Source organism: Triticum aestivum, chromosome 7A, assembly GCF_018294505.1.
Source record: "Triticum aestivum cultivar Chinese Spring chromosome 7A, IWGSC CS RefSeq v2.1, whole genome shotgun sequence".
NCBI lineage: Eukaryota > Viridiplantae > Streptophyta > Magnoliopsida > Poales > Poaceae > Triticum > Triticum aestivum.
In genome coordinates, this window is record NC_057812.1 from 714,010,034 (window position 1) to 714,036,261 (window position 26,228).

Here is a 26,228-nt window from a genome sequence, read left to right on the forward strand (position 1 = left end):
GTTGTCTGTGGATGTTGCGAACATCTGACATACACGTTTTGATAACTACGTGATAGTTCAGTTAAACGGTTTAGAGTTGAGTCACCGAAGACGTTTTGAAACATCGCGAAACATATGAGATGTTTCGAGGGCTGAAATTGGGATTTCAGGCTCGTGCCCACATCAAGAGGTATAAGACCTCCGACGATTTTCTTAGCCTACAAACTAAGGGAGAAAAGCTCAATTGTTGAGCTTGTGCTCAGATTGTCTGAGTACAACAATCATTTGAATCGAGTGGGAGTTGATCTTCCTGATGAGATAATGATGTTTCTCCGAAGTCATTACCACCAAGCTGCTAGAGCTTCGTGATGAACTATAACATATCGAGGACATATTTGATGATCTTTGAGATATTCGTGATGTTTGACACCACAAAAGTAGAAATCAAGAAGGAGCATCAATTGTTGATGGTTGGTGAAACCACTAGTTTCAAGAAGGGCAAAGAAAAAAAAGGGATACTTCATGAAACGGCAATTCAGCTGCTGCTCTAGTGAAGAAACCCAAGGTTGAACCCAAACCCGAGACTAAGTGCTTCTGTAATAAGGGGAACAGCCACTGGAGCAGAATTACCCTAGATACTTGGTAGATTAGAAGGCTGGCAAGGTCGATAGAAGTATATTGGATATACATTGTGTTGATGTGTACTTTACTAGTACTCCTAGTAGCACCAGGTATTAGATACCGGTTCGGTTGCTAAGTGTTAGTAACTTGAAATAAAAGCTACGGAATAAACGGAGACTAGCTAAAGGTGAGCTGACGATATGTGTTGGAAGTGTTTCCAATGTTGATATGATCAAGCATCGCACGCTCCCTCTACCATCGATATTGGTGTTAAACCTAAATAATTGTTATTTGGTGTTTGCGTTGAGCATAGACATGATTAGATTATGTCTATCGCGATACGGTTATTCATTTAAGGAGAATAATGGTTACTCTGTTTATTTGAATAATACCTTCAATGGTCTTGCACCTAAAATGAATGGTTTATTGAATCTCGATCATAGTGATACACATATTCATGCCAAAAGATATAAGATAGTAATGATAGTACCACCTACTTGTGGCACTGCCACGTAAGTCATATCGGTGTAAAACGCATGAAGAAGCTCCATGTTGATGGATCTTTGGGCTCACTCGTTTTGAAAAGTTTGAGACATGCGAACCATGTCTATTGGTGTATATGCATGAAGAAACTCCATGCAAATGGACCGTTTGGACTCACTTGTTTTTGAATCACTTGAGACATGCAAATCATACCACATGGGCAAGATGACTGAAAGCCTCGTTTTCAGTAAAATGGAACTAGAAAGCAACTTGTTGGAAGTAATACATTTTGATGTGTGCAGTCCAATGAGTGTCGAGGCATGTAGTGGATATCGTTATGTTCTTACTTCACAGATGATTTGAGTAGATGTTGAGTATATTTACTTAATGAATCACGAGTCTGAATTATTGAAAGGTTCAAGTAATTTCAGGGTGAAATTGAAAGATCATCGTGACAAGAGGATAAAATATCTATGATATGATCATAGAGATGAATATCTGAATTACGAGTTTGGCACAGAATTAATACATTGTGGAAATTGTTTCACAACTAATACAGCCTGGAACACCATAGTGTGATGGTGTATCCGAACATCATAACTGCACCCTATTGGATATGATGCATACCATGATGTCTCTTATCAAATTACCACGATAGTTTATGGGTTAGGCATTAGAGACAACCACATTTACTTTAAATAGGGCACCACATAATTCTGATGAGATGACATCGTATGAACTATGGTTTAAGGAAACGTAAGCTGTCATTTCTTAAAAGTTTGGGGCTGCGACGCTTATGTGAAAAAGTTTCAGGCTGATAAGCTCGAACCCAAAGCGGATAAATGCATCTTCATAGGACACCCAAAACAGGTGGGTATACCTCATGTCTCAGATCCGAAAGCAATAAGGGATTGTTTCTAGAATCGGGTCCTTTCTCGAGGAAAAGTTTCTCTCGAAAGAATTGAGTGGGAGGATGGTGGAGACTTGATGAGGTTATTGAACCGTCTCTTCAACTAGTGTGTGGCAGGGCACAGGGAGTTGTTCCTGTGGCACCTACACCAATTGAAGTGGAAGCTTATGATAGTAATCATGAAACTTCAGATCAAGTCACTGCCAAACCTCGTAGGATGACAAGGATGCGTACTACTTCAGAGTGGTACGTAATCCTGTCTTAGAAGTCATGTTGCTAGACAACAATGAACCTATGAGCTATGGAGAAGCGATGGTGGGCCTGGATTCCGATAAATGGCTCGAGGCCATAAAATCCAAGAGAGGATCCATGTATGAAAACAAAGTGTAGACTTTGGCAGAACAGCTCAATGGTCGTAAGGCTGTTGAGTACAGATGGATTTTAAAAGGAAGACGGACAATGATGGTAAATGTCACCATTAAGAAAGCTCGACTTGTCGTTAAGAAGTTTCCCGACAAGTTCAAGGAGTTGACTACGGTGAGACTTTCTCACTCGTAGCGATGCTAAGAGTCTGTTGGAATTATGTTAGTGATTACTACATTATTTATGAAATCTTGCAGATAGGATGTCAAAACATTGTTTCCTCGACGATTTTCTTGAGGAAAGGTTGTATGTGATACAACCGGAAGGTTTTGTCAATCCTGAAAAATGCTAATAAGTACGCAAAGCACCAGCAATCCTTCTAAGGACTGGAGTAAGCATCTCGGAGTTGGAATGTATGCTTTGATGATGATCAAAGATTTTGGGTGTATACAAAGTTTATGAGAAACTTGTATTTCCAAAGAAGTGAGTGGGAGCACTATAGAATTTCTGATGAGTATATGTTGTTGACATATTGTTGATAGAAATGACGTACAATTTCTGGAAAGCATATAGGGTTATTTGGAAAGTGTTTTTCAATGGAAAGCCTGGATTAAGCTACTTGAACATTGAGCATCAAGATCTATAAGGATAGATCAAAATGCTTAATGGTACTTTCAAATGAGCACATACCTTGACATGATCTTGAAGGTGTTCAAGATGGATCAGTTAAAGAAGGAGTTCTTGCCTGAGTTGTAAGGTATGAAGTTAAGACTTAAAGCTCGACCATGGAAGAATAGAGAGAAAGGACGAAGGTCGTCCCCTATGCTTAAGACATAGGCTCTACAGTATGCTATGCTGTGTAATGCACCTGAAATGTGCCTTGCCATGAGTCAGTCAAGGGGTACAAGAGTGATCCAAGAATGGATCACAGGACAGCGGTCAAAGTTATCCTTAGTAACTAGTGGACTAAGGAATTTTCTCGATTATGGAGGTGGTAAAAGAGTTCGTCATAAAGGGTTACGCCGATGCAAACTTTGACACTAATCCAGATTATTCTGAGTAGTAAACTGGATTCGTATAGTAGAACAGTTATTTGGAATAGCTCCAAATGTAGCGTAGTAGTTGCATCTACAAGATGACATAGAAATTTGCAAAGTACATACGGATCTGAATGTTTTAGACTCGTTGACTATAACCTCTCTCACAAGCATAACATGATCAAACCCAGAACTCTTTGGGTGTTAGTCACATGGGGATGTGACCTTGAGTGTTAATCACATATCGATGTGAACTAGATTATTGACTCTAGTGCAAGTGGGAGACTGTTGGAAATATGCCCTAGAGGCAATAATAAATTGATTATTATTATATTTCCTTGTTCATGATAATCGCTTATTATCCATGCTAGAATTGTATTGATAGGAAACTCAGATACATGTGTGGATACATAGACAACACCATGTCCCTAGTAAGCCTCTAGTTGACTAGCTCGTTGATCAATAGATGGTTACGGTTTCCTAACCATGGACATTGGATGTCGCTGATAACGGGATCACATCATTAGGAGAATGATGTGATGGACAAGACCCAATCCTAAGCCTAGCACAAAGATCATGTAGTTCGTATGCTAAAGCTTTTCTAATGTCAAGTATCATTTCCTTAGACCATGAGATTGTGCAACTCCCGGATACCGTAGGAGTGCTTTGGGTGTGCCAAACGTCACAACGTAAGTGGGTGACTATAAAGGTGCACTACGGGTATCTCCGAAAGTGTCTGTTGGGTTGGCATGAATCGAGACTGGGATTTGTCACTCCGTGTAAACGTAGAGGTATCTCTGGGCCCACTCGGTAGGACATCATCATAATGTGCACAATGTGATCAAGGAGTTGATCACAGGATGATGTGTTACGGAACGAGTAAAGAGACTTGCCAGTAACGAGATTGAACAAGGTATCGGGATACCGACGATCGAATCTCGGGCAAGTATCGTACCGATAGACAAAGGGAATTGTATACGGGATTGATTAAGTCCTTGACATCGTGGTTCATCCGATGAGATCATCGTGGAGCATGTGGGAGCCAACATGGGTATCCAGATCCCGCTGTTGGTTATTGATCGGAGAACGTCTCGGTCATGTCTGCATGGTTCCCGAACCCGTAGGGTCTACACACTTAAGGTTCGATGACGCTAGGGTTATAAGGAATAGATATACGTGGTTACCGAATGTTGTTCGGAGTCCCGGATGAGATCCCGGACGTCATGAGGAGTTTCGGAATGGTCCGGAGGTAAAGATTTATATATGTGAAGTCCAGTTTTGGTCGCTGGAAAAGTTTCGGGGTTTATCGTAATTTACCGGGACAACCGGGGGGGTCCCGGGGGTCCACCAAGTGGGGCCACCAGCCCCGGAGGATGCATGGGCCAAGTGTGGGAGGGGACCAGCCCCAGGTGGGCTGGTGCGCCCCCCACCAAGGCCCAAGGCGCAAGGGAGTGGGAAAGGGGGGCAAACCCTAGGGCAGATGGGCCCTAAGGCCCACCATGGTGTGCCTCCCCCTCTCCCCTTCCCTTGGCCGCCCCCTTAGATGGGATCTAGGCTGGCCGCCACCCCTAGGGGTGGAAACCCTAGGTGGGGCGCAGCCCCTTCCCTTCCCCTATATATACTTGAGGTTTGGGCTGCCCATCACATATGAATTCTTCCCCTGTTGGTGCAGCCCTACCCCTCTCCCTCCTCGTCTCTTGCGGTGCTTGGCGAAGCCCTGCTGGAGTACCACGCTTTTTATGGGAAAATCACATTCTTTTGTTTTTCCTTCCAAAGATATGTGGCGAAAAAACATGGAACAAAAATTGTAGAAGGCATGGTGGGATACGTGCACATGTTGTCTTTTTATACTACAAGTGCACTTGTTGGCAAGTGGCATCTACACATGTCATGTTTCATATTTTTATTGAAAATTATGTTGTACACCTTTACATAGATGCTTGAATTATTGTTTTCGTATGTTAATAATTCCTAAATATTGAAATTAAGCATGCACATAACACATGGTTTCCAAGCTTCGTCAGCGACCGCTTGGATTCATCTGGTATATGCCCGATGTCTGGTATTGGGCAGGGAATGTGGATCCATGCGATGCCATGCGTTTCATCTGGACCCATGTCATGCACCCCCAACCAATCGGGCCGACATCATTTGCCGCTAGGCTTCTCTATCCTAACCATGCGCTAGTGTCCATCATTTTGGCTGGCACTAGTGAATGATGGCGTATCTCGGTGTGCAATATGTGTAGTCGCGTGTTGCTTTGAAATACCTGAAATGCCGAGGGAAGGGACTCGTGTCGGAGGTCCAACGAACCGAGGAGGGGTCAATAATGGATGGATGGTGTGGGTGAACCTAGCAAACGGTTCACGGTTTGATGAAGCTGGCTAGGTGTGCATGGCTGGGTGCTAGATGGCTAATGAGTGTGCATGCGTCTTTGTACATTGTCAAGGTTCACCGGTGAGTATCTACTTGGCCACGCGTGCATGCATGGTGTGGGTCCAGTTGGTGTGCGGCGCACGGGACGAGCCTTTGTTGCTAGGGTCCACATCTTGCGGCACGGAGTTCTGAAGCAGATGAAGGGGCAGGCCCCGCACACCGTTCATAGGCCAGACTCGTTTCCTCTCAATGGACAATGGCTCCGAGGCGGCCCTTCTCTTTGGTGGCACATGGCCCATATATATGGACCAAAGAGCTTAGCATGTAATTGTTAGCCCATTCCCTACTATGATTTCATGTGGCCGCGGTATAGATCGTGAATTCCCGATGATACTACCCTAGAAATGCGGCAACTGTCCTGAATATGGCACGCGGGACCCAAGAAAGGCCGGGACCTAGCATGCGCGTTTGGATTGTTCTCCATTGACCCGAGAGAAAGCATCGATGAAAACGGAGGAACGGGCCCGCACTCAATGCGCAAACCAGATGCGTTACCTCAAGGTAGCTAGATCCAAACCATGCACCCCTGCCGTCTAGACTCACGTGGCGCACCACTTACGCACTAGACCCACACCACTTACACCGCCCCCCAAGCCCAAGAATTCCCCCGGGGTAGACTCATATGTCGCACACCACAAAATAGAATTAGCACAAGACTTCCACCCCGATTCACCAGGTTACTACCTTGTGCACCCCTAGCCAGCATGATACACTGCATGCACCTAGAGCCACCTGGGCCCACAACATGCACCACTACACGTACGTGTCCACAAAACGAACTAACCCATAATCAACTTTTTTTTGCCAAAACAATTTAGTTATTTTTATAATGGCTTGAAAATAGCAAGGTTTCTGTTAAATAATAATTTCCTTAATTACAATAAGGTCCATTTTGTAACCACACAAAATTCCTACCTTCCCTCGAAAAAAAAGATTTCTTCTCTCACGATCACGATGGCCTCACCCTATAATCTAGGAGTCGATCCAATCTCCCCACGGGGGCCAAGTTGCACGCAGTAGATATTTTTGGTTGGTTGCAAATTTCTCTCCAAAACGGTTTATTATGAGAAAATCACCTTATTTTTTTTACTTCCAAAGACACGTGGCGACAAAAGCATGGAACAAAATCGTAGGAGGCACGATTGGATACGTGCACATGCTGTCTTTTTCTACTACAACTGGACCTGTTGGCAAATTGCATGTGCACGTGTCATGTTTCAGTTTATCTTGAAAATTATGTTGTACACATTTACATAGTCGATCGAATTGTTGTTTTCATATGTTAATAATCCCTACATATTGACCACGTGACACATGTGGTAAACAATCCAAACAATTCAAAAAAATCCCTAAATATTGAATTTAAGCATGCTCCTAGAAATTATCAGTCATAGAACCAACATCTCTTTCGTAGAGATTAAGGTACTTCCACATTAAATCTAATACAATAAATTCAAAGGATCAACTTAATACATTAACAGCACATAGGGATGTAGCCAGGAATCCAACGAGTAGAGAGAAAAGGAGGAACAAAAGCTGGAAGAAGAAGGACCAGCCAGCAGCAGCGCCATCAGCCTCCTAGCCTCACAACTCCAGGTCTCCAGCCCTGTGAACTCCAGTTTTTTACCTGCGAAACATGAATGGCAAAGTTGCTGATACAGGTTAGGACGTAGTGAAAATTACAGTTATGTTGAAACAGTTATAATGACAAACAGTGTTGACATGATGGTTACAACAAGCAAACAAAACCAAGCTCACAAGTGCAACTTACTTTTAACATCAAACAATTATATTAACATGGCCACTTTAGAGCAAGATTTTACCATGCAACATAAACTTGTCATAGCAACAAAAGGCATGGCATTAAAGTATTGACAACATAATGCCGATAAATTTTAGGAAGCATGGCCATAGAAGTTATATTTTTAGTGGCAACCTTCAAGCAAAGTTGCATAGTTTAATAACAGAAAGGGCTGCTGTTATTGGTAGAGGCACACTGAGGTTGGCTAGCCATCGAGGATGACCAGTGGGCCAGGGGCCACATGACTGGGAGCATTTGTGTGTGCGTGACTGCCGTGGGACCCGGATGTCAGTGGCTTACTTTGAAAACAAAAAGGGGATTTATAGTTTAGTGGGAACCATCAAGCAAATTCACAAAGTTTTATAGCTGACAGATTTATACTTGCTGAGATGCACAGAGTAAAATGATGGCATGTTGGAGGCAATAAATAAATATACTACATGGCTTGTCATGGCAGCTAATTGCACAGAATGCTAAGTACAAATAATGGAGAACAAGACATACAACATGAGCATCTCCATAAGAGCTGGTAGCTCTACCAAAAAGAAATCAACAACTCAAAAAAAGGTTCAAAAATAGTATCAAGCACTTAATAATAGAAAGACACATAACAAATTTTTGGAGTAGAAGTGCAGGTGAACATCAAATACTACCACTACAACAGTACAAATTTAGCCTAGGGTTCATATACATCATAATCCAGCCCCCAAAAGCATGTACTCAATCACTACCACCGCAACTGTAAGCACGAGCAGTAGGAAGATTAGGAGTGGGGAAGCTTACCCTAAACAATGGTACCGCCGCCGTTCAGACGAGGGGAGCGGCGAGGGAAGCGTGGAGAACGGCGGGGCAAGTAATATTTTTGTTGTCCTAAAATGTATCGGTTTGTGGCTGCGATGTTATATGTACTGTTGTTTTTTCTACTCGCGGCGGTCATTTATTTATTAGAAAATATCCCCGCCGTTCTGAGTTGGCGCGATGTGGACAAAATCTGCACAATTTCCCACGTCAATTGTGCTGGCAGCAGCGACGCTGGATCCGACGAATATTGCAGCCCAGCCCGTGCGGTGGCCGACAGCCGAGGCAGTGGCGGGCCCGCGCAGTCCCGCTAGTGCGGGCTAGCGCGATTCGCCGTGCGCCACGCGCGGGTCTGCTGGCCCAGCAGTCGACCGACCGACAGCCGCGCACCCGGTGGCAGAGGTCTCGTCTCGCCCCACCCAGCGGGCACATGCAACGATCCCGAGGAGGAATATGGCGATCTGTCGGCCCATAAACGACGCGCGTCGGGCGCGTGGGCTGATCCTCTTCTTGTGCGGATGGGGACGCTGGCGCGTTGTGCCGACTAAGTTTAGTCCCACCTCGCCCGCGGAGAGACGCGCCGACCGATTTATATACTCCCGTCTTCGCCTTCTCACAAGCTCGCTACAGAACACTAATGAATGCCATGTTGTACGCCGTGGCCTCCCCGCTCGCCGGCCGAAAAGCCTCCCAGAAGGCGTTGTAGTATACTGTCCGTGCGCGCGCCCGGCCACGGCTGGGCTTTTTTTTCAAATATTTTTTTCACATACATTAAATTTAAAAATGTTAATCAGTTGACAAAGTCATGACAGCACTAACACACTCATATAAATATATCATGTTTCACACATAATAATAGAAATCACGTGTCTCATAACATCGAACAATGTGGCATAAAGATTAACTCAAAGTGCCATGTCTCCAATCCTTAAACAAATAAACTGGAAGTGCCAGTGTCCTCCATCGAACAAGGTGGCTTAAAGAATAAACTCAAAGTGCCATGTCTCTTATCCTTAAACAAATAAACGGAAATTACGAGTGCCTTCAATTGATTATGAATACTTCATCTTTATGCCCGGTTTCTACATAACAAATTGTAAACAACTCACCAGACAATTGTAAAGAGAGAACCCAAAAAATAATTAAAATAATGTAAAACTTACTTTTCATTCTCAGCGCACGTCTGCCGTCTATGGCCCTCTTTCTTACAAATGCCACAAAGAGGACCGGTTTTTTTCTCAGAAAATGATTTTGGTCTTTCATTTTTGTAACATTTGAATCTTTTTTTGCCCGCCCTGTCGTGCTCTGTTTAGGGGCGCCCTTCGTGGAAACTTTCACGGGATCACCTATGACATCAACATGTTGTTCTGGCTGACGTGGCTCCTCATGCACATTTCTTCTACTACCAACAGCATCATTATCAGGGACCTTTTTCTTCGCTATTATATTCCGCAGACACTGCATCAACTCATCAAACACGAATGGATCATTTGAAGCAACATGAAAAGCTTCAGCTCCTATTATACTGAGTTGACTATAGCGAGCACGCTGCTCTGCCCCTGTCCAACCCCAACTAAACATGTCACTCTTTCGCTGTGCAGGCAGCCCACCTCTCGCAACTTTCGACATCCTCTTAAGAATGCAACACTTAGGTATTTTAGATATTTTCAGATGAACCAACACATACAGAATGTGTTTGCAAGGCAATCCTTTTCGAAGCATTCATCCACAACTGCAGTATATCGTATTTTCAGAGTTTTCAGCTCGATAATTCACGCTGAACTGAAATTTGCGGTTATTTCTCCATGTCATGATGAAGGTGTGGCAGTCAACTCCCACTAGCGTCTCAAAAATCTCAAGCTCTCCCATCTTCTTCAGGTCTTGTTGAAGAATATAAAAATTGGAATGAGTGAATACTTCGGCAGCATGCTTCTCAATATCCTTATATTCTGTGACTGGTGGTGGCAATGACTGATTTGAAACACAGTCATCATGCGCCTCATTCTCACGTAGTCGAACTATGCAATTCTCATAATGCACAACTAGGTCAACAATAGTCATACCGCCGTCCAGGTGAAGGTGAAGACAAGAGTTAAGGCTTTTACTCCTCTGATTACTGCGCATACCCAAAAAAAACCATCTGACAGATATGATGCTGCCCACAGACTCCTCTTCCTGTACATCCTGCCCAGCCACTCTTCTGTTTTATCAGTCTTCCATTTACGGACGAAAGCGTGCCATCTCGCCTCAAAGTTGGCTGAAGAGGTGGAGTAGTACAAGAGTGCCCTGAACTCATTTAGCGATTTGTAATTAAGGTGCTTCTGCATGTTTTTTTCCACGTGCCATGAGCAGAGACGGTGCAACACATCAACCAAAACCAACCGAATAGCTCGTATCATTGCAGCATCTCCATCTGTGATGATTGACCTTGGCTTTTTCTAACAATTGGCCCTTAGGAATGTCTGGAGCAGCCACATGTACGTCGCTTCGGTCTCGTCGGACACAATGGCACAACCAAAAACTATGGTGCAACGGTGATTATTTACACCAACAAAGGGGATAAACATCATACCATATCTATTCATCTTATACGTGCTGTCGAACATAGTCACATCTCCATACAACTGATAGTCCCGTCGCGACTGTGCATCGCACCAGAACATGCTCTTCAAACGGCTCTCCTTATCGAGCACGTACTCAAAGAAAAAAGTCTGGATCCTTCTCCTTTCTGCTCCTCATAATCCCAATTGTCGTGTTAGCATCACCCTTCGCAATTAACTTCATTTTTTCTCGGCAACATAGGTTGTACACGTCTCGTCTCAGAAACCCACACTTATCATACGAGCCATACCTGCTAATGAAGTTATCGACGATGATATGCTTTCTGATCCCAGCTCCTTCCATCGCCAAGATCTCAGCTATCTGGTGATCTCCCATCACTCGATGTGACCGCAGAAATACCACCTCATCTGGTCTCGCTAACAAATGGTTGTGATCATCCATAAAAGCTGCCACGAACCAAACTCCTCGTCCTTTGTCCAACTTCACGACTAAATGTGCGCCACACTCGCAACGAGTCTCAGGTCTTAGCCTGCGGGTACGGCCCTCCGGGTTTAAAAATTTACTGAGACGTTTTCCTGCCCTCGAGCAAACGTATCGCCTATACCGAACAGTGGTTGAAAGTCCTTTTCCTCGTTTCACCTTATCTTTTCTGATACTGAATCCACGGTCTTTGGCGTAGTTATTATAGATCATGTAGGCCTCCCATTGTGATGCAAATGTCATACCCATAACCTTCAACTCTGTCTCGAGCGCACGTTGCTGGATTTCAGCTTCCTCAATGTCCATATTAGCTCCATCCTCATGCTCATATTCATCATCACCACTTCAACCATCAAAGTTAGCCTACAATATTCCACATAAGCAAGTGTAAGTTGTCATCAACAAGTTTTTATTATTCAATAACATCTTAAATTTTGGACCGAACCTGGCTTATGTTATTCGCGAAAGATTCAACACCATGATTTTCCTCGTTCTAGACGTCAATATCCTCCTGCACATAAAAAAAATCATATGCACATGTAAGTACCATATGTTTCTTCATCCGACGAAAAGATTGTACATGACACTTACGTATTCACTACAAGCACCCTCCTCCTTCTTTTGAAAATCCTCCTCAGGTAAATTATCGTACGCCGACCAGGATTCATTGTCACTGCCATCATCATCATCTTTACTATCATTACCATTCGTACGATCAACAGTATCGCTACCATCCCACTCACTCGTGTCCAAAAACAGATCCGTAAATGCAGTTTCTATATCCATTGAATGATCTCACAACCAACACTGCAATATTATAATAAAAATTGATCTATCAATTTTAACTCAACTTAAATATAGATGACAACTTCTTATCTAACAAGTGATTGCACATAATTATTTACAGATACAAATTTTTTTGACAAACTAGACGGCTTACATGGCGTGCACGTGCACTTCGGCCGGCCTGACGTGGCTGCGGACGGCGAGGACGTTCCTGGAGAGGTTGATCACGGAGTTGCGTGCGGCGATGGCGTCCACGTACGCCACGTCACCGCGACGACCTGCACGGAGGCGACATCACGTACGGCGGGCGACTCCAACAACGTTCGCGCCGGCCAGATCCCGGGTGAAGACGGGGAAAATGGTCGGCAATCGGTGGGGAAAGGCGGCGATCGGCCGGACGGGAAGACGTTGGAATTGGCAGCGTGATCACGGCTAGATCGGCGGGGAAAGGCGGCGATCGGCGGGTAAGGGCGGCGATCGGCGGGGCGGGGCGGCGTTCGAACGGGCCGCGTGATCAACGCAGGTCGTGGTTTTTTTGTTTCGCACGACGGAGAGAGGGTAGATGCGAGCCGGCCGTATCGGCTCGAGCCGTGCGCTCGGCTCTACCTGTATGGCCACGCCGCATACGACGCGGGATGCGTTAAGCACCGTATGCCCAAAATGCCCTTATACGTTAAGCGAGGGAGGGGGGGGGGGTGGTGTACCGAAGCAGACCTCTTCATGTTATGATTCCGCTGGTTCCATCCGATTCACTTGCATAATGCATTTGGTTGGTAAGAGCTACACACGTCAGGACAGGGACTCCCCACCGAAAACATGTGCAAGCAGTTGGGTGCGTTTGTGATAAACAGAGCAACCACCGCGGGTGAACCTGCAGGATAGCTCAAACTCTCACAGGAGCCTGATCCAGAGCATGGCCGCTGCTCGGTGCTCCTCTTTCCCTGCTCTCTGCGTGGTGGTAGTAGTAGTAGTGGTACTCATCGGCGGTGGTGGCGCCGAGTCCGCCGCGGACCAAGAAGGCCTCAAAATCCACCTTCACTTCTACTTCCATGAGGTCAACGCCGGCACGCCCAACGCCACCGTCCTCAACGTCGCCAGCCTGCACAGGTAAGCATCCAAAGCTTCGTATGCATCTGCCGGCGCATATCAGATATCACATGTATATTCACGTGGAATAATATGGCGCAGGAACTCGTCGACGTTCGGGGACCTGAACGTGTTCGACAACGCGCTGCGGGCGGGGCCGGACCCAGCGTCGCGGCTCGTTGGCAGGGCGCAGGGCTTGGCGCTCCATGCGTCGCTTGACGAGTCCGGCGGGCTCACGGCCATCACCTTCGCCTTCTCCGACTACGGCGCGTACAGCGGCAGCACGCTGGCGACGCTGGGCCACATCGGGGTGTCTGGCCCGGCGGAGCGGAGCATCGTGGGCGGCACGGGCAAGCTCCGGTTCGCGCGCGGGTACATGGTCAGCAGCCTCCTCAGCTCCACGGACACCTCCATCGTCGTCGTCTTCGACATGTACTTCACCCTGGCCCGCTGACACGCACGCGCGGGGAACCAACGGAGTACAAGGTGTACTTTCGAAGCAAGCTGTTCGAGAGTTGCTGTCATGTGTGCCCCCATAAAAAGAGAGTTGCTGTCATAGTACTACAATCATCGCATAGATTATTACTCATATTTTATTTTCTAGTAGTATATATAAAATAAAAAGGACTGCCCTTGGTTTGGTCAGTGGTGCTTATTGGGAATTGTTTGGTCAAACGTGACTGCCGGAAACTCACATCGGCATGATATATGACAACTATGTGACACATGTGCTAAGCAATCCGAACTATTAAAAGAAACATGATGTATGACAAGTGCCATCCATGGAATATTCCAATGAAATTTTGCAAGGAAAAGACAAATCCGTTCTCAGGGCAGTTAGTGGCGGAGCCACCTCCCGGTTACCCGGGGCAACTGCCCGGGCTCAGCCATGCATTCTGGTTTGAATAATATCAGTAAGTGGAGAGCTAATCATCATTTTATAGGGGCAAACAACTGATAGACAACAACTTCGTGTACTTTGCTGTGGCGAGCTAACCACCATTTTATAGGGGCAAACAACTGATAGACAACAACTCCGTGTACTTTGCTGTGGCTCGCCTGCGGAGCTGGCTCCGCCACTGAGGGCAGTAGTAGTATACCTAGGGACAAGATTGGCAATGGTTCGAGGGTACTTTTTCCTACGCCTCACCTCCCTGCGAATAGATGGCCAAAATCATTGCTTTGGCCTTTTAGTCATAGTTTAGCATGATTTGACCTCGGTTCGAAAGTTTGCCCGGATTTAACCCTTTTGGTGACCACCACACAGGCCGGCGATTAGGTTTCATTACATATCACCGTTGCCTTCGGTGGTAGGTTCATAGTCAACGCGTCACTACCCCAGACTACCCTTATGTGGCAATGATCCTACTGCTCTACCCAGCGGCGGTAGGTCATATACCTACGGCGGTAGATCCTTGAAGGAGTAAATGCTTGGGGGTGCGGGTGGGCCACCTGATGGTGTACTATATTGCGGGTGGCCCATCCATGGGCCAGCCTCAGGGCCCAAAATGACCTGATTTTTCGTGAGTGTCAGTTGATACCACGTCGGCTTATTATGAGTATATGTTTGCTTAATTGGCGCATCAGCCAGTGCATGCCTAATTTAATTGGGCTTGACCATCTCTCTCATTGGTGCACGTGGCCATAGTTGGTGGCGCAATTAACTTCTTTCTGTAACTGACTCCAATTCAATTGGGTTTTGGTACGTGAGTTTTGGTCGGGCGGACCAGTATACATTCATGTGGGTTGGGGGAGGGGGGGGGGGTACGTCCCCTTCGGCATTCTACATATCTCAGCCACTGTATCAGAGGACATTTCCTGCCCTCAAAGAAACCAGAGGACATTTCTAAAAAAGAAAATCTAAAGTTCAATATCAGAGGACATTTCCTGCCCTCAAAGAAACCAGAGGACATTTCTAAAAAAAAATATCTAAAGTTCAATTGCGGAATAACAATCATGACTATAGTTGAGGAGTCTATATCAACGACTCTTGACACAAAGCTATCACATAAACATCTCAGGTAAGATAATGAACTATCTTAAAAAAGTAGGATAATGATACCAAACCAAGGAAGATCAGTGACACGCCACCAAAAAGTAAAACCATCACATATGGTATTCGGATTGTGCAACTGTCATGCAAGGACCCGTCGGTGACTTGCAAACAACCGAGAAAACTCTCAAGTAAACAGAGGCACCTATAAACATAAGGATATATAGCAATGTCTAGTCATCCATCAAAGCTGCACAGGTCTGCTCTGCGTGATTACTTCCAGTTTCTTTTCTCTTTATTTATTCTCACCTTTAATACTCAAAGGAGCGAGCAACATATCTTTGACTAAAAAAGTGGAAATTGTCCATGACTCTTTAGATTCACATAATTAAACTGATGGATTGAATACTAGCGCCTGAAACTAACGAGATTATAGATGACTACTTGTTGCAGCAACACATAAAATGTACAATGAAATAGTGAGTACAGCATCAAACAGAAACAAAAACAACAACAAATATAGTATTATCTTCTCGAAATAACAATTTGCACACCTTGGATATCCAATTAAGCCCAGAAACACCACCCCTGAGAATAAGGAGTGATAGAAGCCATGAGCAGATATGTACAATGAACTCCTTTGGCTTGACCGGATTAAAACCAAACATCTCTTGCCCCTGTAAGAAATTGTATGAGAAGTATATTGTGCCAACGCGTGAATGAGTGACTAATTAATACAATAACGACAGGAAATCATAGAAGCTCTAAAATAACTAAATAAAAAATATCAATTGTACTGTGCTCAGAGTATTGTTTGACGCGTTTTTGTACCAAAGAAGTTAAATATGTTTTGTAGTACCTGGTATCTTTTTTTTTCTGCTTCTACATGACTAACCCATTTGACTGATTTATTATTTGTACAAGGTTTTTATTATTAGTGCAGGATACCCACGAAAGAGTGAATATGCACACATGGACTAGAGCATGCATGCATGCATGCCTATCTTACGTGATGCATGGCAAAAGTAAAAGAAGTGCCTACTTACTACAAGCATGCATTGAAGACCAGGTATATAGCAGCACGTGCACCTCTTTGCCTGTATGCGGCGGCCGCCGCGACCGGCACATACAGCTACGTACAAATGCCCATATGCCGGCCGGCAAGTGCGCGTACATACCCGAATACCCGTACAACCACTTGAACATAAAATAGAAATTTATGAACTTTGGAGACAGGGTTAGTCACGCGTTTGGCAGATGGATTGACCCACTTGCCGGCGACTTAAACCTAAGATATGGGTAAGCTATACTTTGTTTTGCAGCCGTGGGAGTCAAGAAGCGGAAGGAGAAGATAAGCGCAACCAGTACCAAGATCACGCGTAGCAAACCGGCCGGCTGGATAAGATCCGCCGTTGCAACTACTGCCGAAGATCACGAACGCCATCGCCATCCATCTATCCTCCCGCTGCCTATATAAAGAGGCACAAAGCCATTTGCAAGGGGTCACGCACGGGGAGAGGACGACGACCAGAGAGGAAGGCATCGAGAGACACGCAGGAGAAGACGCGCCCGTGCGACAGCGTCGATGGAGTTGGCATCTTGCCGGAGGAGACGTACATAAAAGATGCTGCTGCGGCGGCGCTGGGGCCGATCAGACGACGAGAAGCGGCAGCGCCCGGGAGGACGACGACTCGGAAGCTGCCCGATCTTGGCCGGCGCGTCGGCAGTGGCAACGACGCCCTCATCACCCTCTTTCTTTTCTTTGTCGTTGTTTTACCAGGGCTCACGGCACGGCCAGAGGGAGGAGAGCCAGCCCACGAACGCATCTCACGCACCAAAGCAAAGCAAGAGGCAGCCGGCGAAACCACGTGGAAGAAGACGCCCCCGTGGCGGCGGCGTCGACGACGAGACGCACCCATCAAGCAATGATCTTTATGTTATCATCTATTTTGCAGGATGGCTAAGGACGCTAGGGGAGGCCTTGCACCAGGAGGAACGCCCCATGAGGCGACGGCGCGCCCACGGCCGCGCAATCGCAAACCATACACCAGATGTGATGGACGAGGAGGAAGAGGTGCCGGCGACGGCGGCGGTCTGCCCACGGCGAGCATGCAGGCGTCGGAGGAGATGAAGAAACGGAAGCAGACCAAGCCCCGCTAACTAATTCTATTTGTTACTATGTCTTTCATCCATCAGGTTCTACACGAGAAGAACAACCGGAAGAAGGAGGCGGAGTCCTGCACACACAAACATCCGGAGAGAAGACAAGGCGAAGACGCGCCCCTGGTGGCAGCGTCGAGGAGATCGGAGGGCGCGCCCTTGCGGCCGCGCGTGCGCCAAGGGGCACCCAGCCGAGATAGAGGCGCAAGCACACATGGGAGACTCGTCCATGGCGGCGATATGCTGCAGGGTGCGTCGCACACGACGAGCATACCGGGCTCGAGATGCATGCACATGCAACAACCTTCTTCTTTTCATTTCCTTAGCAGGTGCAGGTTCCTCGGAAACGGAAGAGAGACCACGCCTCACGCACGCACCAGGAGGCACCAGGAGGGATAGCAATCCAGGAGGCGACGGCGCCGGGCAGGAAGAGACGCCGGCCATGACGGTGGCCTGACCATGGTGAGCATGCAGGCGCCTGAGGAGATGAAGAAACGGGAGCAGACCAAGCCCCGCTGGCTAATTTTATTTGTTAAACTATATGTCTTTCATCTAGCAGGTGCTATGGGAGAAAAGACCAAGAGAGGAGATGCGCCGTAGCGGCAGCGTCGAGAAGGTCGAGACAAAGATGGCAGCCTGCCGAGACAGATGCGCCCATGGCGGCGGCTCGCTCGCTGCGGTGCAAGTACACGCGCGAGAAGACCGGCGAGAGGATGCGGCGGCGGCAGCGGCAGAGACACCTCTCCGAGCTCGACGACGGCAACGGCAACACACACGAGGCCGTTTCGTGTAGTCAAGCTAGCTCGTCTTGAATTGCATGGCACATGCATGCAAGGGCACGTACGACGTGTGCTTTTCTCTTCAGTGGCTCGTTCCTTTTCTTTTCTTAAAACACCAGATCGCATCAAGAGGAATCCAAGCAACAAACACCCGAGAAGAAGAGAGATCGGACAGGGGTTCACGCACGGGGAGAGGCATGCACGCGTAGATGCCACAAAGCCGCCGCCCTTCACAAGGCACACATCCACCATAGCTCACGCACGGAGAGAGGGAAGGAGGGACACAGCCATCACGCAGCACCATATCCATCCGTCACCGGCGCACTCGCCAGCCACCAAGCACCACATCCATCCGTCACCGGCGCACTCGCCGGCCACCAAGCACGCATCCATCCACCGCACGGCAAATCCCTTCACGAAACACCAGAGGTAAAACGCATCTTGCAGGAACGCAGTGCAACGGAGATCGACGGCCATCCGTGCAAGGGTGGCAAGGAATTCAACAACATAGACACCAAGCTCACGTTTGTAGACGGTGAGATGACCATCTAATTTGTCTCTTGCCTCTCTCCCTCACCTCCAACATGTGTCGGTCACCGGAGATAACGCTCGTGTGATCCTGTCGCCGCTGCCGAAGGACTTCACCAGAACAAAAACTGCATCGACACCATCGGAGTTTGTCAACGCCAAGCCTTTCATTTTCAGGTGTCATGTTCTTGGCTGGAGATGACTCGGGAGCAGCCGGAGCTCGCCAACGACGCAGCCCAACCTCCAGCCCCGGTGCTCTACCATGGCGGTCTACATGTCCCCGGCGAACAAGCCACTATATGCAGGTTACCGGTGCACAGGTCCATGCCATTCCGATCGTGGTGCACAGGTTTGGTGTCTTGCTTCCTGGAAGAGACGGCGAGACGGGACCGGAGCTCGCTGACGACGCAGCCCGAGACCCGCCTTTCCCTTCGTGGCGTACAGATCCTCGACGGAACCAGTATCCACAACGACGCGACTCACGACATGCTCCTCCTTCATGAGGCGCGCATCCCCGATGGATAGTTCAATGGCGAACAGATCATAGGCATACAGGTTTTGCATCACGCTCTTGGAGGAGACGGCATGGCGAAACCGGAGCTCGCTGACAACACAGCCCGAGACCCGCCTTTCCCTTCATGGCGTACAGATCCTTGACGGAACCAGTGTCCGCAACGACGCGGCCCATGACCGTCCCATCCTTCATGAGGTGCATGTCCCCGATGGACAGGTCAATGGAGAACATATTACAGGTGTACATGTTTTGCACCACGTTTTTTAGAGAAGACAGTGTGGCGGAATCAGAGCCCGTTGACGACACAGCCCGGGACATGCTCCCCCCTTCATGGCGAATAGATCTTTGTTTCGAACTAGAGTTTGCATCGACGTAGTACAAGACCGGTCCCTCCTTCGAGAGTGCACCGACCGTGGCGAACAGGTCCTTGGCGTACAGGTCCACGGCGTCGGCGGCATACAGGTCACCCTTTGGCATAGCACCATCCCAAGGCGATGCGACATCTACAACACCACCTTTCCACGGCCTCGTGAGGTGGCCCCCCTTTTGTCTTGGCGGACCGCCGAATACTCGTCGTCTAACCAAGACGAGGCGCCAACCACCTCGGCCACGCCAATGTGAGCGCGTACAGGTCCACGGCGTCGGCGGCATACAGGTCACCCTTTGGCGTAGCACCATCCCAAGGCAACGTGGCATCTACAACGCGACCTTTCCACGGCCTCGTGAGGCGGCCCCCTTTTGTCTTGGCGGACCGCCGAATACTCGTCGTCTAGCCAAGACGAGGCGCCAACCACCCCGGCCACGCCCATGTGAGCGCGCGTTAGTTTTTACACTGACGCCGGTCTCCCCAAACCATTACTCCCGCAAGGTGTAGCCCCTCGCACACCCTGATGAAGTAACCGGTTATCGAGAAGTCTAAGCCGAGCGCGACCCATGCTACCCCAACACCAACTACTCTAACGCCACCAAGACTGACGAGGCATGACGGTGAGGGCGGGCGCGGGCACCGCTAAGGCCACTCTACATATGGCGCGTGTACCGACGAGGACACGGGTTCTGCCACCGCCCATACACACCACCATCATCATGCATGGAGAACACGAAGCGAAGACGACGACGACGACGACCACACGGCTTAATCGGAGGTATCCCGCGGAGCAACCCGCGGGAGTAAATAACCGGGAGCCTTCCGATGCCCCGGGAACCAGGAGACCGCAATCGCCACAGTCAGGCCGGCCGCGCTAGTAGGCCACGGAGCGCACTTTTTGTTTATGGGATCTTGTAATTTTGTTTCTCCAATGAGATTAATGAAATACTCGTTTCCCGTACCCTTTTCTTTGTGTACTACGGTACACTGGCACGCCCGCAAATTTTCTTTTCTTCTTTCCCCGGCGCAAGAGAGAAATATGCTCCCCTTCCCTTGTCGCGGAGTCCCTAGATATTTTTCTCGTGTCAAACAAGTATACAAAACTGTTTTCGGCAGTAAGAAAATAACAGGTTTCATGTGTGTATTCCAAGGTACTTAGCTTATGTCCCCATGCCAGAAGATCATATTACATCTGGCATTGTTAACCCTGGATGTATATTATTACTATCATAACACAACTATTATGTGATGCCTTCTCTCATGGGAGCAACACCATTTGAGAACTGATCCGACAACTCAGATCTAAGGACCCCAGTGTGGGTTGAGATCCATTGCCAGCTAGAGCTGATCACGTACTTATGTCATTAATCAATCATTATGCTGAGTTTTTTTGCCTAACTTGTTAATGGCATCATTTTGTCGCGCTATCTGAAAACCATTACCAAGTTTCATCAAGCTGAGACATATTCAAATAGGCTCTTCCGATTGTACAACGGTCGAACAAGGACCCGTCGGTGAAAACCATTAACAAGTTTCATCAAGCCGAGACATATTCAAATAGGCCAGGTTTGTCAAACGCTTGCGTGCCAGTAGTCCGGATTCCCACAAAGTCTCCAGGTTTGCTTTCAGTTTGGGGAATATTGGTCCAATAGGTCATGTTGCATCTGCCGGCTATGGTGAACCATCGTCGGCAATCTCTCTTTCCACAGGCTCCATGCCAAGGCCACCCATGTCACCTCCGGCTCGGGCGCGGAGACCCTTCTAGTCACCAGGGAGATCCGCAAGGGGCGCATTGACCCAGAGGTGATCGTCCACATCATTTCGCCGGGGAAGCTCATGTGCCGAATTACCGATGTCGCCAGTATATACACCCCTTCCAATACCGGCAACGGCTTCCTCTTCCTTGAGTCTTTCTGCATGCCAGACTTGTCAATCTATGTCTGCAACCCTGTCACTGGCGACAAGCTGAGACTTTCGCCCCCGCCAAACATCGAGGACGCGGTCTCAAACCATAGGTGCGGGATATACACCATGGTGTTAGTACAAGCTCTTCCGTCTCTCCACCTGCTTGTTGTCTTATAAGGGTGGCCACTACATGGACGTGTACACCTTAGGTGGTTATGGCGGGTGGCGCCGACACCCGTACATGTACCCATATCACGCGACACACGGCCTCCGCTCGTCGACGCCGCCGGTGCTCATGGACGGCAAGTTGTACGTACTGACTGAACGGCCAGGTCACTCATGTGCAGCCGACATGATACTAGTAATTGACGTGGCAAGCGAGGCGCACCGCACATTCCCCCTCCCGGAGGAGTTCACATGTCAGGTCACGGCGGCGGTACATGCCTTCGAGATGCGCGGGCAGCTATGCGTCGCCATACACGTCGCTGGCCAGCATTCGCTCCGATTCTGGTTCATGTCGCCGCTTCAGGGCATGGGCATGCCTGTCAGCTGGGGACCGTGCTACAGCGACAAGAGAAGGGGTGTTTGGTTCGACGACAACGGTGGAATGTTGTGCTATAGGATGACCGATTGTCTTTACATGTACGACGTCACCAAGGACGAGCAATGGGCCAGAGGTTATTTCTTGAAAAAATGGAACCATTTGATCCAGCTGCCAACGGTTCCACGGTCGGAGAGCCAACAATGGAATGTCTACAGTGGTTACCGTCCCAACCTAGTTTCGCCTCATCTCATATTTGCACTGGCGCCGTCCTCGTTAAGGCTGCACCGGGATGAACAAGAATACTTCGCACACGCCTTGCTACATGCTCTGAGATGGCAAAATCATTGAAGAAATCATCTTCTATGTACCCGCCTAATTGCATAGACGACGAGCGAGCTGCCAAGAGGGTTCACCGGTAGAATTGATAAAGTATGGGAATCTTAGAGCGTATGGTGTCATGAACGATCCAATGTTTGTGAAGATGAAATCTTCTAATAATTTCATAATTATATATCCGATCATTGTGGACAGAAAAATATTAATATTCATTGTTTCTTTGGTGTTCTTACTAGTGGCTCCTAGTTAAGATCTAATTTTCATTTTGAATACACATTAGGCTTGTTTTTTTTTTGTATGACTCGGACTACCTTACTTTTTTTTTTGAGCATCAGTACAGACACAAGCGCTCATATACACGCGCATGCACTCATTCCTATGAACTCACACACGCACACCCTATCCGTATGAGCACCTCCGAGAGACTAAGCCGGCATATCATCTTGAGATTTACGAAGTCACCGTAGGCGCCTCGTCGTCGACGGGAACGTCTCCTCCCACTGAAAGCGCATCGCCGGAAATCCTGAAATAAATCCAGGAATAATACGAGCACCGGGATTTGAACCCTGGTGGGTTGGGAATACCATTGTCCACCTAACCAACTCAACCACAGGTTGATTCCCCACATTAGGCTTGTTGCTTACTTTTGTTTACATGACTATAAATGCATATACATCAGGTGTTTTTTTCAGGTGAAATGTATATACATTGGTTATATTCTCATATCTTATATCCACCTGTTTCTTATGACTTTGGAGTTTGGACCACAAGTGATCAGGTGTCGGTGACTAATGTTTGCAGCCACAGATGTGCAAAATCTGCCCATTTTCTGCTGTTAATTTGCGAATTTGTTTCAACTATTAATTTGCGATTTTCGCCCAGTTCTGCTTGACCGAAACCCAATCTAACCAATCTCTTGCGTGACCCCCTCATCCAATCTCTCTCATATGTGTGTGTGTGTGTCTCTCTCTCGCCCGGACTTTGATAATCAGATTCACCGACTCCAAGACGCCAAGACTCAAAAGCTGGCTGGAACTACGTAGGACCCCGTGAGACAGGCCGCCGTCCTCCTTGGCTTAGTCCAAGCCTCAAGGTTAGCTGGTTAGACGTTCAATCAAGGCTTGATTAACTTGTGTGGCTTGCCGCGTGGTGCCATTTTTAGCGTCAGATTCAAAGAGTGCGCATGACTCCCGAATGCAATAACTCTACGCTTACGGGCAAGATGACACGGAAATCACCTACGGACTCTTCTCCACCAATCTCTTCCCACCCCTGATTTTCAGTGCGGGTCCCACCCCTCCTGATTTCCAACCAATGCTATATATATGTGGCACACAGTACCTTGGGGTCGATGGGTGCACATGCCAACGCGCATCACTCGAATGCCACCGATTGATCGAGCTACTACACTCTCTAAGTCAAAGAGTACGAGTAGAGCGTGCTTGTATCGGTTGTACTATACGCCAATAGGCATGCCAAGCAGAGCAATATTCCTTGTGGCCTTGTACATCTTTTAATGGTCGCCGGGGCCATTTCTGGCAATCTCACTGCCCCCTTGTGGCCTTGTTGTGCAGCAAAAGCTATGTGGACACACCTCCGCACCAGCACTACGTCGTGAAGCTCCTAGTGAGGTGCCCTCCACTCCACCGTTGCGACATTATTACTGGCTTTATACATACTCATAAGCGAGGTAGTACAATTTTTTGGGAAACCTCTCGACCGGGCCATGGATGGAGGAGCAGTTGCTTGCGGTTTCGCCACTTGGGCTGTTGTAGCAAGCGTCCTGCTACATTGCCTCTATAATGAACTAATTTGTCCTTAATATCCATTTTGGCTCGTCGGTCGCGTCAGAGCTCCGACTGCCATGTTCATGGTGCACAAGGGGTGAAGCAATAATTCTCGATGGAGATAGATGGTGGTGAATATTCCATCTGTACGACACGACACGATACGATAGTGTCCCGCTCTCCAGTTGGCCATTGCCATCTTCGTCCCGCGTCTCCAACACTCGGGCCGCCGCCGCGATGGGCTGCTTGCCGACGCTAGCCATGCTGGCAGTCCAGGCGGGCTTTGCCGGCATGAATCTTCTCTCCAAGCTCTCGCTGGACACGGGCATGAGCCCGTTCGTGCTCATCGCCTGCAGGAGCTTCATCGCCGCCGGTGTCCTCGCTCCCATCGCGCTCTACTACGAGCGGTACCAGTTTACCTCTTTTTCTCTTGTGGATCCCCCTTGTGATCTCACGCCGAAGGAAAATTTTCTCTCTCTGAGATCGAGCTTGGCTGGCCGTACATGGTGCAGGAACCTCTGGGCTACGATGAGCAGGAGGGTGATCCTGGAGATCTTCATCTCCTCCACTCTCGGGTATGTAATTACTTCCTTCCAGCCAGTAAAAACAGGCAATGGACAGCTAATCGACTAGCTAGCAAGAACAAATTGTATCAGATGGATCATACATAGTGTCATTGCTTGACTGTTACTTTGATTGATTGGGAACTGGCGCGCGCGTGCTGCAGGATGTCCCTCAGCGAGCTGCTCTACTTCCTGGGGTTCCAGTCGACGAGCCCCACAGTGGCGTCGGCGCTGGGCAACCTGGTGCCCGCCCTGACGTTCCTCATCGCGGCGGCGGCCAAGATGGAGACGTTGAGGCTCAAAACGCGCGCCGGGCAGGCCAAGGTCGCCGGCACCGTCGTCTGCCTCGGCGGATCAACGGTCATGCTCTTCTGCAAGGGCCCCCTGCTCAAGATCTGGGCCTCGCCGCTCCACTGGAGGTACGCCGAGGAGATCGCCGCCGCTGCGGCATCAAAGGCCACCGGCGGCCGCAGCGCCGTGTCGGTCGGCGACGTGCTCATCATCCTCAGCTGCGTCGCCTGGGCCGGATGGTTGGTTCAGCAGGTACGCAACCGTAGCCATGTACTCACAACGAGTCAAACATGTAATCTAACTTTGCATTTTGGCCGGTGATGAAAATTTTCCTTGTAGAACGAGACCTCGCAACGGTTCGCAGCGCCTTACACGAGCACCATCATCATGTCGCTGATCGTGGGCGTGGAGTTCGCGGTGGTGAGCGCCGCCGTGGATCGCCGGGCCGCCGTGTGGGAGCTCGGGTCCGGCATCCGGCTCTACTCCGTCCTCTACATGGTATGAAAATCTCTACTTTCCATGATTGCCAAATCGCCTCGCTAATCATGTTTCTAACCAAAATTAGTGCATACGTATGCAGGGGATCGTGGGCTGGGGGGCCACCTTTGTGGTGATGACGTGGTGCATTAAGCTGCGTGGCCCACTGTTCGTCTCCATGTTCAACCCCGTGGTCTTGGTGGTCTGCGCCGTGCTGGGCTGGGCGTTCCTCGGCGAAAAGATACACCTGGGAGAGTAAGTGTATCTTCTATTTTTTTCTTTACATAAACGTGGCCTGAGCTATATGTGATCAATGAGGTGTTAAGCATATGTTATGGGTGTGTACTAGGAGTTCTAAACCTAATATTTGTTGTTCAATTTAATGCATGTAAAGGAACTGATTTACTATTTGTCATTTTTTGTTAGAATCTACAGATGTTAATCTTGGACCTAGTGAAGGAACTGATTTACTAGTACACCTACGATGCTTAGTGCATACTTCCTCCGTTCCTAAATACAAGTCTTTGTAAAGATTCCACTATGAACCACATACAGACGTATATAGATACATTTTAAAGTGTAGATTCACTTATTTTGCTTCGTATGTGGTCCATAGTAAAATCTCTTCAAAAACTAGGAACA

General features: G+C 48.1%; 2 protein-coding genes and 1 long non-coding RNA gene across 3 annotated transcripts; all 3 read left to right on the plus strand.

Moving 5' to 3' along the window:
- The first annotated feature begins 13,118 nt into the window (after positions 1 to 13,118).
- On the plus strand, positions 13,119 to 14,109 carry LOC123146941 (pterocarpan synthase 1). Its single transcript, XM_044566202.1, has 2 exons — positions 13,119 to 13,363; positions 13,445 to 14,109. The coding sequence occupies exons 1-2, from the start codon at positions 13,170 to 13,172 to the stop codon at positions 13,794 to 13,796; spliced, it is 546 nt and encodes a 181-aa protein (XP_044422137.1). The 5' UTR covers positions 13,119 to 13,169; the 3' UTR covers positions 13,797 to 14,109.
- A 2,740-nt stretch (positions 14,110 to 16,849) lies between these two features.
- On the plus strand, positions 16,850 to 18,359 carry LOC123146942 (uncharacterized). Its single transcript, XR_006472991.1, has 2 exons — positions 16,850 to 17,957; positions 18,055 to 18,359. It is a non-coding gene; the product is annotated as an uncharacterized lncRNA (long non-coding RNA).
- A 6,032-nt stretch (positions 18,360 to 24,391) lies between these two features.
- Positions 24,392 to 25,899, plus strand: LOC123146943 (WAT1-related protein At1g09380-like). The gene is made up of 5 exons (XM_044566203.1): positions 24,392 to 24,662; positions 24,768 to 24,830; positions 24,983 to 25,361; positions 25,449 to 25,607; positions 25,690 to 25,899. Exons 1-5 carry the CDS (start codon positions 24,493 to 24,495, stop codon positions 25,843 to 25,845), a joined length of 927 nt encoding a protein of 308 aa, XP_044422138.1. The 5' UTR covers positions 24,392 to 24,492; the 3' UTR covers positions 25,846 to 25,899.
- The last annotated feature ends 329 nt before the right edge of the window (positions 25,900 to 26,228 follow it).